Here is a 14,286-nt window from a genome sequence, read left to right as displayed (position 1 = left end):
TGAAAAAAATAAATACAAAAACAAAACGTATGCAGTTTAACGTTAGGTTGCCTCGTCCTCGGCAGCGAGGCCATTGACTGCAGCAGCGGAGTCAACGTTGTCGCCTTTAAAATTAATTGCCTAGATTGTTTTATTAGCCAGGCTTCTTTTTTTTCGTATAAGTTGCTGACGCTTATTGGGCTGCTGTTTATACAACTGTTTGTGCTTGCTGCTTCTTCTTTCGTACGTAACCGTTGGTTGTTGCCTTTGTGGTGGCGCTTGTATTTTGCGGAAGTCTTATTTGGCGCCCGCCAACGCAACGTGCCGCCGATTTGCAATTGTAATAAGGCCCCAGCAAATTAACATAGCTTACTTATATACATACAGACATACATACATACACTTGTATGGCATGTCTGCCGGAACTAGCAGCAAGAACAGGAACAACAATAAGAAGCCGTCGCACTGCACTCCCACCACGATCAGCTGTTGCTCTCACAAGCACACACAACACAACAAACACCCACACATATACACACACTTAGAGAGAGTAAGAGCCTGCGACCATCTCACTTGCGCACCTGTCAAACGCAGGCAGCAACATAACTAGAACGTGCATTTAAAAAGGTAACAAAAAAGAACGGTAAACGTTACTTTTTTTTTTTTTGTAAACGAAACTGACGACAGCGACATGAGCGGAGTGCTAATAAATCAGCGTAGGCAAAGAAAGCAAACAACAATTACAAGCACATATATTTATATATTTGTATGTGTGTGTGAATGTGTAGGTGTGCATTTATAAAGCTTGACCAGTTTTGAGGTTAGAATCGACCCAGCTTCACAGGTCAAACACACACAAACGCACACTCATACATATGTATAGATAAAATCATGTTGTTGTAGGTGCGTGTTGGACAACATCAAAAGAAAGCGCAGCAAATAGTGAGAGAAGCAGACAGAATGTAGATAACTACAAGACAAGCGACAGCAGCTATTATAATAGGCACAATAATAATTGTTTCCTATTTGAAGAAAGCAAAACTAACAACAACGAAACAAAATTTTGTCATTTATTTTGTTAGCGAGCTAGAGAAAATTTCAGTTCCACTGTTGCTGTGCGCCTTTTGCCCAACTGCTTAAGATTTGTCTGTTTGCTGGGGCGCGACTCCATTTTTAATATGCATGTATGTGTGCGTGTGTGAGTGTGCTTTTCACCATTGAAAGTGTCATTTAAATGGCATTTTTGTCTGTTTGTTGCTTCTTTTCTACCTACTGTTCATCTCTAATTGTTTACCTACACACACAAACACACTCACGGTTGTCTTTATGGTATCTGGCTGACAGCAGGTTATTGTTAGGGTTTTTTTTCTTGTCTTTTTAACCGCCTTGCAACTTTTGCGCTGATTCATCGCTTAATATTAATGCCGTCATGTGCGATGCGCTGTGTTTGTTATTTTTAGATATGTATGTATGTATGTATTTACGCAGAATTGGCGCCGTAGAAATCCCGCTGATAAGATGTCAGGACGTTTAAGTCGCTGTGTAATTCCTTGTTCACACAGAGAACATTTATTTATTTATTGATTTTAAGCTATTTATAGTAAAGCACCTGTCGAATTCAGTCATTAGCTCAAAACCTGTAAAAGATATCGTGAATTTCGTGATTTATCCACGCCGTGTGTGACGTCAATAAAATAATAACATTGTCTGAAAGGGGAATGCATGGGCAGATATTCGAACTTTAAAATCTCAAACGGATAGACGCGCGTTAATCAAATCCAATATATTCGCTAACACTATGTGAACAGTGTGCTACAGTCTTCGATTTTGGTTATACTGTTATACGCGGTGGTGCCACACTGTGAAGTTTCGCTTATGCTGAAAACTGCAGTGCTTTGCATTTACAGTTAGTTATCTTTGTGTTTGCGTTGTGAGACGTGAGTGACGCTCAGTTTCGTTTTGTATTCTTATCTAATTGAAACATCACACGTCGCCAGCTCACGCCGCCCGCTATCAGCGTTTTCTTTTATACATGTACATATATGTAAATGTTGTTTTGCATTTTGTTGTGAGATTTACAGCTGCAGCTCAATCGATAGCTGTCACACATTTATCGATGACAACAAAGCTGCTCACATATTCAATTATTTTAAATAAATAAAAAAAAAAAACAAAAACAAATAATTTGTAAATATATTTTGGAAATATATTTATATTATATGTAGGTTCTTGCATGTGTTTCTCACTATATCTAACTGTAATAACAACAACAAGAAATGCTTAAGAAAGTTCTTTCCTTAATTGCAGCAGCCGCAGCGCCCGCGACTTGCACGAAACGCCGACAACGCCTGAGCGCGCGCCTTAAATACGAAGAACAAAACACAACAGAGATAAGAGAGAAGAAGCAGCAGCAGCAACAGGAACGAGAGTGCAAGTTTTTTGCAAACGGACAAAAGGACAGCGCAAGGTTTTTATATAAATACATAAATATATTATAAAGTATTGCTCATTGTGGATATATCATAAATGAGTGAATTTCCAAGGTGGAATTTGGTATTAAACTAATTTTCTTTTGCACAGGCAACGTTGTGCGACGCCACACGCACACGCGCACGCAAACATATTGACACACATACATTTATATACATATACATATATATAAGGACAGACACCAATATGGAACTGCGCGTTGGGAACAAATATCGCCTGGGCCGCAAAATTGGCTCCGGCTCATTCGGCGACATCTATTTGGGCACAACAATCAATACGGGCGAGGAGGTGGCCATCAAATTGGAATGCATACGCACCAAACATCCACAGCTGCACATCGAATCGAAATTTTATAAGACAATGCAGGGCGGCATTGGCATACCCCGGATCATTTGGTGCGGCAGCGAGGGTGATTACAATGTGATGGTGATGGAGCTGCTTGGACCCTCGCTGGAGGATCTGTTCAATTTCTGTTCGCGCCGCTTCTCATTGAAAACCGTGCTGCTGCTGGCGGATCAAATGATATCGCGCATCGATTATATACACTCGCGCGATTTCATACATCGCGACATCAAGCCGGACAACTTCCTGATGGGTCTGGGCAAGAAGGGCAATCTGGTGTACATAATTGATTTTGGTTTGGCCAAAAAGTTCCGGGACGCACGCTCCTTGAAGCACATAGCATATCGGGAAAACAAGAATCTGACAGGCACCGCACGCTACGCCTCGATCAATACACATCTGGGCATTGAGCAGTCGCGACGTGACGATCTGGAATCGCTTGGATACGTGCTCATGTACTTCAACTTGGGCGCCTTGCCCTGGCAGGGTCTGAAGGCGGCCAATAAGCGACAGAAATACGAGCGCATATCCGAGAAGAAACTATCCACATCGATTGTTGTTCTCTGCAAGGGCTTCCCCAGCGAATTTGTCAATTATCTGAATTTCTGCCGACAGATGCACTTTGACCAGCGTCCCGATTACTGCCATTTGCGTAAATTGTTCCGCAACCTATTCCATCGCCTGGGCTTCACCTATGACTATGTGTTCGACTGGAATTTGCTCAAGTTTGGCGGACCGCGCAATCCGCAGGCCATCCAGCAGGCGCAGGATGGCACCGATGGCCAAGGCCAGGGCCAGGATGCCGCAGCGGCAGCAGTAGCCGCCGCCGCCGCCGCCACTCATCAGCAGCAACAGCACAAGGTTAACACAGCTATGGCCACTGCCGGCGGCAGCACACAACAGATGTTGAGCAGCAATTCGGCTGCTGGACAAACGCTTGCCATGCTCGGCGGCGGCGGTATCGTCGGCGCCGGCGGCGGCAATGGTGGAGCCGGTGCGCAGTTAATTGGCAACGGTGGACTCAATATGGATGACTCAATGGCCGCCACAAATTCATCGCGACAGCCCTACGATACGCCCGAGCGACGTCCATCGATACGGATGCGCCAGGGCGGCGGCCTGCAGGCTGGCGGTGTTGTGGGTGATGTACGAAATGCTAAATAATATTTTATTGTTTAGAATGTTGTGCGACGATGCGAATTAAGCGCTGGACACACACACACACACGTCCACACAGAGAACGAGTACATACAGCAGATGCAGCCACACATACACACATTTAGTATATATATATATATGTATAAATATATACATATTTATGTGTGTATATATATATATATATTTAATGTACGCATATATAACATGTTATATGTATAGAACAGTCAGCGACCTGGTCGCTGGCAACATGTTGCAGTAACACACACACACACACACGCATACAAGCATACCCGAGCACACACACACACACGCACGCAACGAGAAGCAAACAGCTGCGCTTTCCTTTTGTACATTTTTGTTTGTTTTTATTATTTTTTTCGCTTAAATATTTGCGTTTTGCTTCGATGCTTTTTCTAATGATGATGATGATGATTACTATTATTATTATTATTATTATTATTATTATTAGTGTGTGGATTAATCACATGGCAACGCTTATGATTAACCTATGCTAAGTTTAACTTATAATTTTAGTTGATAAACAATTGCAAGTCGGCCGCAAAAAGGCGAAAGTATGCACTACTTTTAGCAACAGCTCCATCTGCAAGATACCGTTATTCGTAAACTGTAAAAGCAAAGAGACAGGATGACAAAAATGATATGACGACAGAGAAAGAGAGAGAGAGAGAGAGAGTGCGTGTGTGAGACAGTGGGCGAATGGGGGCGAGAGAGCATGCAAGCGTGGCTCATTGAGAAGATAACAATACGAAATAACTAACTCGCACACAAAGCTCTGCAATAACACACACATACACATACACACACACACACTCACTGCCTCTCTTATCCACTTGCTAGCTACTTCTGTGTGTTTTGCATTTACACTGCTCTACGGGAACAGGATAAACAAAATATTTGGTTAAATGCATTTTTTTTTTGTTTTTGTGCTCTGTGCTAACTATAAAAAAAAAACTAACAGCAACATAAACATCAACAACAAGAACAAGAACAACAACAACAAATAAGAAACTTATCAACAGACTCAACTGAACAAAGGGCATACAATTTATATTAAATGAAGGGCATATAATCTAATATTTAAATATTAACAAATATTTTGAGTATAAGTTGTAAGCTTGAGAGTGTAAAGGAAACAAACAAAGGACACAATATTCGCCAGTGTCCCTAACTTTTAGTCTAGAAACTTAGCATTAATCTAAAAATATATATATATATACATATATATATATAAAATACAACAAATGCAAATAACTAACAATTCGTAAAACAAACAAAATATAAGCAAAAAACAAAAACGATAAGCAGAAATTAAAGCGTTTTGTGCACCAATCACCCACATATTTAAATTTAAGTGTACAATTCATAATGAAAACATTTTGAAAGCAGCCTAGCAAGTAAATCCCCTTTTCCCCTTTCCCCTGCCCCGAACCCGCGTAGCTTTAAGCAACTCTCTAATTTGTAAAGCCTCGATGTTAAACAACAGGAATTCATAATCTATAATTCAATAACATTTTGTTTTCTTTCGTTTATCATCTTTGATAATATATGTATGTGTTCAATATTATTTGCGAGCTCTGTTTCAGCGTATTTCTCAACAATATAACTAAAAGAAGAAAAAAACGTCAAAAATCGTGTAACTAATAACTTAATACAAATCATAATTATATACACACACACACATACACACACACACACACACTATATAAAAATATGTACTTTGCATTATATATATTATATATTTTCAATTAGTTTGTAAAGTCGTTAAGGGGCGTGAGCTGCGAGCACGCATTAAAATTATAACGCTAGCTAATAAATTGTAGCTATAATATGAAATTTGTTTATAAGTAATACCAAACCAATAAAACAAAATAAACAAGAAAGATATCTACAATTCGTATTCTGCGCAAGTCAAGATTATGAATTATGAACATTAATGCAAGAGCTAAGAACGTGCAACAACAACAAAACAAAAGTTTATCTTATGAAACGCATATGAAACACGTAAACATTAAATATTAAAAAACAAAAACAAATCTTATGTAAAACTTTACACAACGCGCCGATATGCCGTTTATATAGCAGTAAAAGAGATCATAAATAAATGATTACATAAAATACAATAAATGTTTAAAGGCAGGCGAATTCAAGTAAAAAGTAACATCCGAAAGTTAAATAAAAAATGCATTACGTGATATTTCTTACAATTTGTTTCATTTGCTTTCTTTTGTTTATACTTTCATTTCGAGATACTTTTCATTTGCCTTCCTCTTAATTGGATCGGAAACTCGAGTTTATCGCCGAGAACCTCTTTCGACTCCGGAGACGCACGCCTTGTAACTTGACCAAAAACCAAACGAAAAACGAAAACTGAAAAAAGAAGCAAATTAAGATTACTTCTCATATAACACGATTACACAACTTAGGAACGGAACAGTCCCCTAGATAGAGTCTAATCCACTGCGGAACCTTGGAACTAGTTCGCGAATGAAAATTAACTGAGTGTACATATAAAATTATTCGAATAACAAATAACCTTGTGTGATTTTCCTTCTAACTAGCGATTTATTAACAACCATGATAAAACTATGATAAACTATGAAATGAGAACAGAACTATATATATACACATATATATAGATATATATTAAATATGCTAACTGTATGACAAGTCCATACGCCATAAGGAAACAAAATATATAGAACTCGTAACAAATTATAAAGAAAAGTAACAGACATTTTGAACATTTTGTAAAATTTAATGTATTTGTATATTGAAAATAGAATTTTTGATCTAATTATTAGCACGAAAATCGAATATGTTAGTTACATAAACCCTATGTATATGCGATAACATTGAATATTAACAAACCACCAACAGTGATATGAGATACAAAAGAAAAACCCAAGATAAAGTTCATAATAATAATAATTCATTAATTAAACAAAAGTGTGTAAAAGATAATGTCACAAATAGGATATACTCAAACTGAACGCGCAAGTCACATAAACATGAACAATAACAATAACAAAACTATGAAAAACAACTAGAACAGCAACAAATTTCCATAATTATTATAGATGTATATTATTACAACAATTATTATTGAAAATGTCAAAGCTAGAATATTCAGCAGCAAATTTTAAAAAGAAGTAGCTAACGAAATTAGGCACATACTATATCAAAGGAACTATGATATATGTATGTATGTATGCGCATATCTAGTATTTCATTAGCCGAAACATACACACACACACACACACACACACACACACACGGTTCGATAGAATTTTAACACATTTGAACAAAGAACTCATAAAATATAATAAATGTAATAATAACACTGCGAAATTAGAAGCGAAAAGGGTAAATGAATAATTAATTAATAAGTAATCCGTAAAATTAACAAATTGCAACAACATTAGATACACTAAAAGGAGCGAATGTCATTTACTCGTAATTGTATGTAATTAATTGTCGACTAAAACAAAACAAAACAAGAAAAATGCTAAAATGAATAAATTATGATTTTGAAAACATAATAACTGAAATGTTATTTTAATTGCGTGGCTAGTTTACATTTAATTTATCCATAACAGTTTTGTTGATAATATATATGATTTTGTTAGGAGCTAATGTCACATTGGCGAAATAACGGAAATAAACATTCAAGTGTGGCCAGATACCATGCTCTCGGGAACGGCGACTGATACATTGAATGCATGCGATATTTTTTTCAAATAGGTGTTCAAGGCATAGTGTATTGAACGTGAGATAAGTAGTTTTGTGTACTTACATAGCATATACAAAATTTAATTAAATCATTATTGTATTAATATTATTCATAGATTGATTTTAAATATATATATGGCCACAACTCGTGACTCGTTATTAGCGACAGTTGCATAAATATCGCGCATCTCTAGATACGCAATAGGCTTATATCGCCCATCTCAATTGTCAGACATCGCTCTCTAACGCTCATCTCTAGTAGCCGAACACAAGTTTGCAAACGAAAAGGTAAAGTGATTTTAACTTGCAATTTCAGTTAAAGCGATTATATAGCGATTGCTATATATATAAACAAAAGCACACGTTCTTAACATTATCCGCCTTCACGCAGGCTACGTTACATAAGAGAGAGGTTCCTATTAGCTGCAACAACATGGGCGCAAAACAGTCGCGTGAGCCACGTTCCGTTTCAATGGAAAATCCAACTCCTGCCGGCGTCCTCGACATATCCGACGATGTGGTGAAGCGTCTGAAGCAGGGTATCACACAGCAGGGTAAAGTATACAGTCTGACAAGTAATTGTAATTGCGCTGCCAAAGATGAGAAATCGCCGCGGCCAAGTGTTATGCAACAATTGTCAAATGACCATTTATTTATATACAAATTAAATATGTTAATTGACAAAAATTCCTTACGACTTGCAGCTCGCGAAAATGCAGCCGCTGCGGAGCTGTCAAAGCCAGCGCCAAAACCACAAGAGCCGACCAAAAAAGCGCCCGTCAAAGACGCCTCCCCGTCATCAACGGTTCTTTACCAGAGCGCCACGCCCATTTATGTGCAGGGCGGCGGTCACACAATCAGCGCCGCCGATGTGCAGCGGCAAATGAATCAGGAGCTGGTGAAGAACGATGAGCTGTGGCGGCAGCGCTTGACAAAGCTGGAGGAGAATCTAAAGAAGACAAATACCATCATGGAATCGGAGTATGCGAATGCTGTGGAGGGTGTGCACAAGCGTTTCGTGAGCACCGCAGCGGCGCACAAAACGCCACCATGCCAGGACCTAAAGGCACAGCTGCTTGCTTGCTATCGTGCCCATCCCGGCGAGACACTCAAGTGCATTGAAGAAGTAGCCCAGTTCAAGCAGTGCGTCGATATGCATCGCATCCAGAAACTGGATAGCGAACCCGAAGCGCCCAAGGTGCCAGTTGCCGGCAAGGCGGCCGTGCCGGTTGCCAAAGCTGGTTAAAGGACTTGTTTGCCCTGTTTAATTGTTTCCTTCTTGTTTGGTTGCTTCTGCGTCTACCACAAAAAGCCTTCAAATGATCTGTTTAAACGAGGGAGCATTCTATTAAACGCGAGGTGTCATTGTAAACGATAGTAAATTAATTTAATATGTAACAAAGGTGCGTTTGTTAATTGCTTATCAGCACAACGTGAATTCGGCAAGGATTTCAAAGGATGTTTACCCTATATAGAAGTATACGCGATCAGGATAAAGTGGTAAGTGGGTATGTGACATTTGCGTATATTTGTACCTATTGAGATCCTTTCTGAGCACACATATAGTCGGTATCGTTCAGATTGGATTACTATAACGATGAATATTGATTATATTTCATAAAAACTATTCAAGATAAATTGCTGAATTTAATTAGAAACATGTTTCGATCAAACATATATAAAATACTATTTTTTCCTGAAGTAAATTAATTAGTATAATTAGTATATTATTTACTGACTGACTGATTGAGTAACTGAGTGACTGGCTAATAGACTGTATGATTACTAGCTGTTTGACTGATTATCAGGCAGAACGACTGACTTGTTAGCTGGTAGAATGGCTGACAGACTGACTGATTGAGTGAACAACTGACACATTGACTGATTGACTGACAGATTCAAAGATTGATAAGTTAACTGACTGACTGACTGATCGATTCACTGACTGATCGATTGACTAACTGCTTGGTGATCAAAGCACGGCGCAAAACATAAAATCTAGGAAGCTGACAATCTCCAGGTTAGATACATATTTCGATGTATGGGAGGGAAGTGACTGGACACGTAGAGAATATGTAATGTTGGAGCGATTAGCTCTCAAGCTAATTTTAAAGCTTACAAAAAAAATAAGACATATTTCACATAAACATACTTCTTAAGAAAAAGTCGGGTAATACTTGCCATGTATTAATATTCAACATTTATCATATGTGTATCAAATGTGGTAGGGCATCTAAGTACTTCAGTGGAGGCATCCTTAGTACAGGATAACTTTTAGTCGATCACCATCAATTCGAGTATTTTAACGTGTTCATTTCTGTAATTGAGTGCACATTTTTTTTTATTTGTCTAATTAACTTTAATCGCTTCTGCTTATATGTTAATCAAGTTAACTACAAAACCGTAAATACTATATAGTAAAAGACACACACAACAACACACTAACAAAATTCACCTGTGTGCAAATATACATGCGGTTATGTGTGTGTATATGCATATGTAAGGAATACGTAAAGAATTAAAGCAGATGCGCGATCAGCCAAGCGGCCAGTAGCGGAAGCAGCGAGAGTCTCAGAGCGGCGGCGCTGCTTTCGGCCTTGTTGCCACCAGCTGTCGCCAGATGGCGGTTGCAGGAGTCATCAAAATTCTTGGCGGGACCCATGCAGCCGGCATAGCTCATAACGTAGGCCAAATAGTTTTGCTCGAAGACTCCTCGCACCAGACTGGAACCGGGGCCGCTGGCAAAGACAATCACATCCTCGCCGCCATGCGTCTCATCCTTGAGCGCCAACGTGGCCATGTGGCGATAGGTGGGGGATTCGGTCTGCTCCTTGGTGTACAGCTTGAGTGGCATCCAAACATTGGAGCTGTTTGCCGGCTTTGTTTCATTCGCCAAATGGTCGAAGTAGCCGGGTCCATTGGCATACGTTATGGTCTCATATACCATGGGATCCTTGGGCTTGTGTGAATTGGCGGCGCCCAAAATGTCAGCGCCACGTTCCGGATAACCATTGAAGGTGACCGAATGCGAATGATCCGCTGTGACCAGAATGAGCGTCTCCTCCGAATCAGTCATCTTCAGAGCCGCTTGCACGGCCAGATCCAGTTCATAGACCTCGTGCAAGGCGGCACGTGCATAATTCTGATGATGACCCTGATCAATGCGTCCGCCCTCCACTAGAAGCACATAGCCCGGTGACTGCTTGCCACGCTCCAGTACACCGATGGCCGTCTCGGTCATCTCCTGCAGCGACGGTTCGCCCTGTTCGCGTGCTATGGAGTATGTGATGTGATTGTTCCGAAACAAGCCCATCAAATGATCCACCTCCTCCACATCCACCTTCAGCAGCTGCTCGCGTGTGTACACAAGCGCTGCGTCGGCGCTGTCGTTAGCGTGCCGCTGCAGCCACTCCTTGGCCAGATTGCGCTCATCGTTACGCTTGCAGATGGTCTCGGTGCCGCCCTCGAATCGGACGGTCTGCACCTCGCTCTCGTTGAAGGCGCCCATGGGCGATAGGCCACCACCTAGCACCACGTTTAGCCTGTTGCCGGGCGCATTCTCAACTAGCTGGCGTGCAATGTCCGCATGTATGCCAATAGACTCCTGCGGCACCTCCGTGTCGCACTCCCAATCCCGATGATAGACACGCGCAAAGGTCGCTGCGGGCGTGGCGTGTGTAATGCGTGTGGTAGTCACCACGCCAGTGCGTTTGCCTTCACGCTGTGCCCAGTCCATGATGGAGTCGAGTCGACCCTGGCTGGCGTTCAGCTTGGAGCGTGTGGTGTCCATGCCAATCGCGCCATAGTCGCTCTTGACGCCCGTGAATATAGCTGTAGCTGTGCCAGCCGAGTCCGGCACCTGTTTATCCACATTGTAGGTCTGTCAAAGGAAAGAAGATTGATTTAATCTATGAACAGGATAGTTTAAACTAACTGACTGATTGAATGACAGACTGATTGAGCTACTGATTGATTGGCCACTAGTTTTGATTTTGATTGACTGACCTATTGACTATCTGATTGACTGCTTATATGGCCGGTTGATTGATAGAGGTCCAATTTTTCTGACAGATTGATTGATTGATTAACTTGACTGACTGACTTACTAATTACTTGATTTTGTGACAGACTGATTGATTGATGATCGAACAACAAATTGATTGATCAACTAATGCACTGGTTGATAGCCGGTCAGCTGGTTGACTGACTATTGACTATTTTATTGACTGGCCGGCTGATTGATTGCTTGACAGATCAACAGACTGATTGTTAAACAGGCCGAATAATTGACCGATTAATTGATTGACTTACTGTTGAACTATCAAAAGACAGACTGCATTCACTGACTGATTGATTCTTTGACTTGTTGACTAAATGGTTAGTTGATTGATTGATTGAATTGAAAGTTTGGCGAAAAATAGCTGAACGGAAAGTTTTTGATTTCGACTGATTTAAAAAATCTGATTAAAAAAGACAATTTCCTTTCTAGAGCAAACGAATACTTGCTAATCTATATGATCTATGATCATCTAATTATTACATACCTTGGCCAGGCCCGTGTGGGGGAACTCATCAAAGGACAGCATTTCCTCCTCGCCATGTCCATGCTTTAGGTACTGGCCCTTGTAGATGCGTCCGGCACTGATCGTGGACAAGCCCATGCCATCGCCAATAAAGATGATAATGTTCTTGGCCTTGTGCTGATATGAGTTTTCCTTGGCGCGCTTTGCTTTTTCTATTGTTTTACCCAGCTGCTTAAGGCCCACTCGCCGCCAGAATGGTGCATCTGTAATTGAAAATGAATTTGGCACGATCAGAGCTTGAGCTACCTCACTAATTCGTGACATGTCTGAGTCGTCTGTCGCTTTTTAATTACTTCTGGTGAGACCCACTTGACACTCGCTCGTACTGCCGATCACATCTGGTAACAGCCGCTACGACTAATTAGATTTAGATTTATTTTGCCATATGGACAGCGCAAATATCTGAAAGTCGCTCGTTGTGTACACAAGGCTCATTAGAAACGTTTCAACAATTCTACAGTTCGGATGCGGCTATGTAAGTCCCCCTCTAATATTCATGCGATGGAACTATTCTATTTCTAGATGGGGTTTTACCTTTTGTAACCACTTTTAAGTTAAACAGACATACGACTTTCCAAGTGTTCAACTCGTTTTCTATAAATTTAGAAATTTGCATTTTCATCGCAGTACCTAGATATTTTATGGTAAATTAATAGTATTTTTTTAATAATAATACCCTGTATAGGTGCAGATGGGTTAAACGGGGCATCAACTGGAAGATATAGACGTGTATATACATCTTCCAGACACACAGTTCCATTCTATGAATAATTTATTTTTAATTTATAAAGATTCAGAACATTCATAACTTTAAATACTGTTTTGTGTATACGAGGCAGAAGCATATACTAAAAATTGCATTAATAAACTCACATATTTACACTAAACGTTTGTATAGGGTATCTATATGCGTCTACCTGCAGGCCATCGTACAGTCTCACACTTCCTATAATGATTTTTAAATATGTATTTTTCGATTATAACTTTTCTGGTTTAGTATGCAGTCGGCGATGTTTGCAATCGCCAACCCCCTCACGCCCACGCCCATGCCTATGGCCAGACCCCCGCGGCGCGGCACTGACGCACGTTACAGTTAAACCGCGTTGACAGACTGTTAATTTGAATTGTCAATGAAATCGAAAATGGACAATTAGAGGCTTTTGCCGCGTATGATTGGGGGCATAATTAGCACTATTATTGTTGGCATTAGATATTGTCAGCATTGGCAGAGTTTAACACCTGTGAGTAACTGTTAGAAGTGCTCTAACTAATTGCTGTTTGTACAATTCAATCGGGCAATGTTTGTCATTTGGTTAACACGCACTTGAATCTGTTTATATCTTAATTAAAAATTGTTGTAGACAATTGAATCGAAGATTTTTCGACAATGGTGTAGAGCTTTCAAATTCCATTATAATTGGAATATCTGGGTACTTCCCATGAAAGAGAGAGACATTGGGAGAGAGAAAAGGAGAGAGCTTTCCGAGAATTTTCTTAAATTTCTTTTTTAAGTTATTTTTTACTCTTGATATTGTTTATCTGTGGCTTGATGTATATTAACATTAACTCAAATATGATTTTTAAATGCCGTGTAACTGAATTAAAGAGGTTTATTTTATTTTTGTTTAATGTGCTTAAAAACTGAAGCGTGTATCTGCAGCTATTTCACCTGTATCAACAATCATTCAATTAGATTTTGTTTTTGTTATATTTCTAGATAATCAAATAATTTGAGTTTTGAACGGGACACCAAGACTTGAAATAAAGTTTGACCTTGAAATAATATAATATAATATAATAATATCAATTATGTATGTGTAAAATGTTTACATACTTTTCCATTTTCCAGTCAAATAATTTGACGTGTTATATGGGTTTGTTCACCTAGAGATATTGTTGTTTTTAGATCTTTTCCTGTTATATGTTAAATTTTGGAAAAGGTTATTAAATAATATGAGTTTAGCTTCATGCAACATAATAACCA

General features: G+C 39.6%; 3 protein-coding genes across 3 annotated transcripts in view; 2 read left to right on the top strand and 1 right to left on the bottom strand.

Annotated features, from left to right (window-relative positions):
* Positions 1–2,349: 2,349 nt before the first annotated feature.
* On the top strand, positions 2,350–4,936 carry LOC115765029 (discs overgrown protein kinase). The gene is made up of 3 exons (XM_030708392.1): positions 2,350–2,446; positions 2,560–3,957; positions 4,504–4,936. Exons 2-3 carry the CDS (start codon positions 2,656–2,658, stop codon positions 4,591–4,593), a joined length of 1,392 nt encoding a protein of 463 aa, XP_030564252.1. The 5' UTR covers positions 2,350–2,446; positions 2,560–2,655; the 3' UTR covers positions 4,594–4,936.
* Positions 4,937–7,932: 2,996 nt separating this feature from the next.
* LOC115765031 lies at positions 7,933–9,121 on the top strand. Its single transcript, XM_030708393.1, has 3 exons — positions 7,933–8,007; positions 8,111–8,273; positions 8,424–9,121. Exons 2-3 carry the CDS (start codon positions 8,153–8,155, stop codon positions 8,963–8,965), a joined length of 663 nt encoding a protein of 220 aa, XP_030564253.1. The 5' UTR covers positions 7,933–8,007; positions 8,111–8,152; the 3' UTR covers positions 8,966–9,121.
* A 936-nt stretch (positions 9,122–10,057) lies between these two features.
* Positions 10,058–14,286, bottom strand: part of LOC115765028 (alkaline phosphatase 4) — a 5,656-nt gene continuing 1,427 nt past the window's right edge. Inside the window, exons 2-3 of the mRNA XM_030708391.1 lie at positions 12,264–12,505; positions 10,058–11,599 (exon numbers count right to left, since the gene is read on the bottom strand). Coding sequence (XP_030564251.1) covers positions 10,238–11,599; positions 12,264–12,505 — 1,604 coding nt within the window. The 3' untranslated portion in view covers positions 10,058–10,237. The remainder of the gene's footprint in view (positions 11,600–12,263; positions 12,506–14,286) is intronic.

The sequence above is a fragment of the Drosophila novamexicana genome, unplaced genomic scaffold (genome assembly GCF_003285875.2).
Source record: "Drosophila novamexicana strain 15010-1031.04,08,12 unplaced genomic scaffold, DnovRS2.1 tig00000877-arrow-arrow-pilon, whole genome shotgun sequence".
NCBI classification, from domain to species: domain Eukaryota; kingdom Metazoa; phylum Arthropoda; class Insecta; order Diptera; family Drosophilidae; genus Drosophila; species Drosophila novamexicana.
Note: the sequence above shows the minus strand (reverse complement) of the source record. Positions and strands in the feature narration are given on the sequence as shown.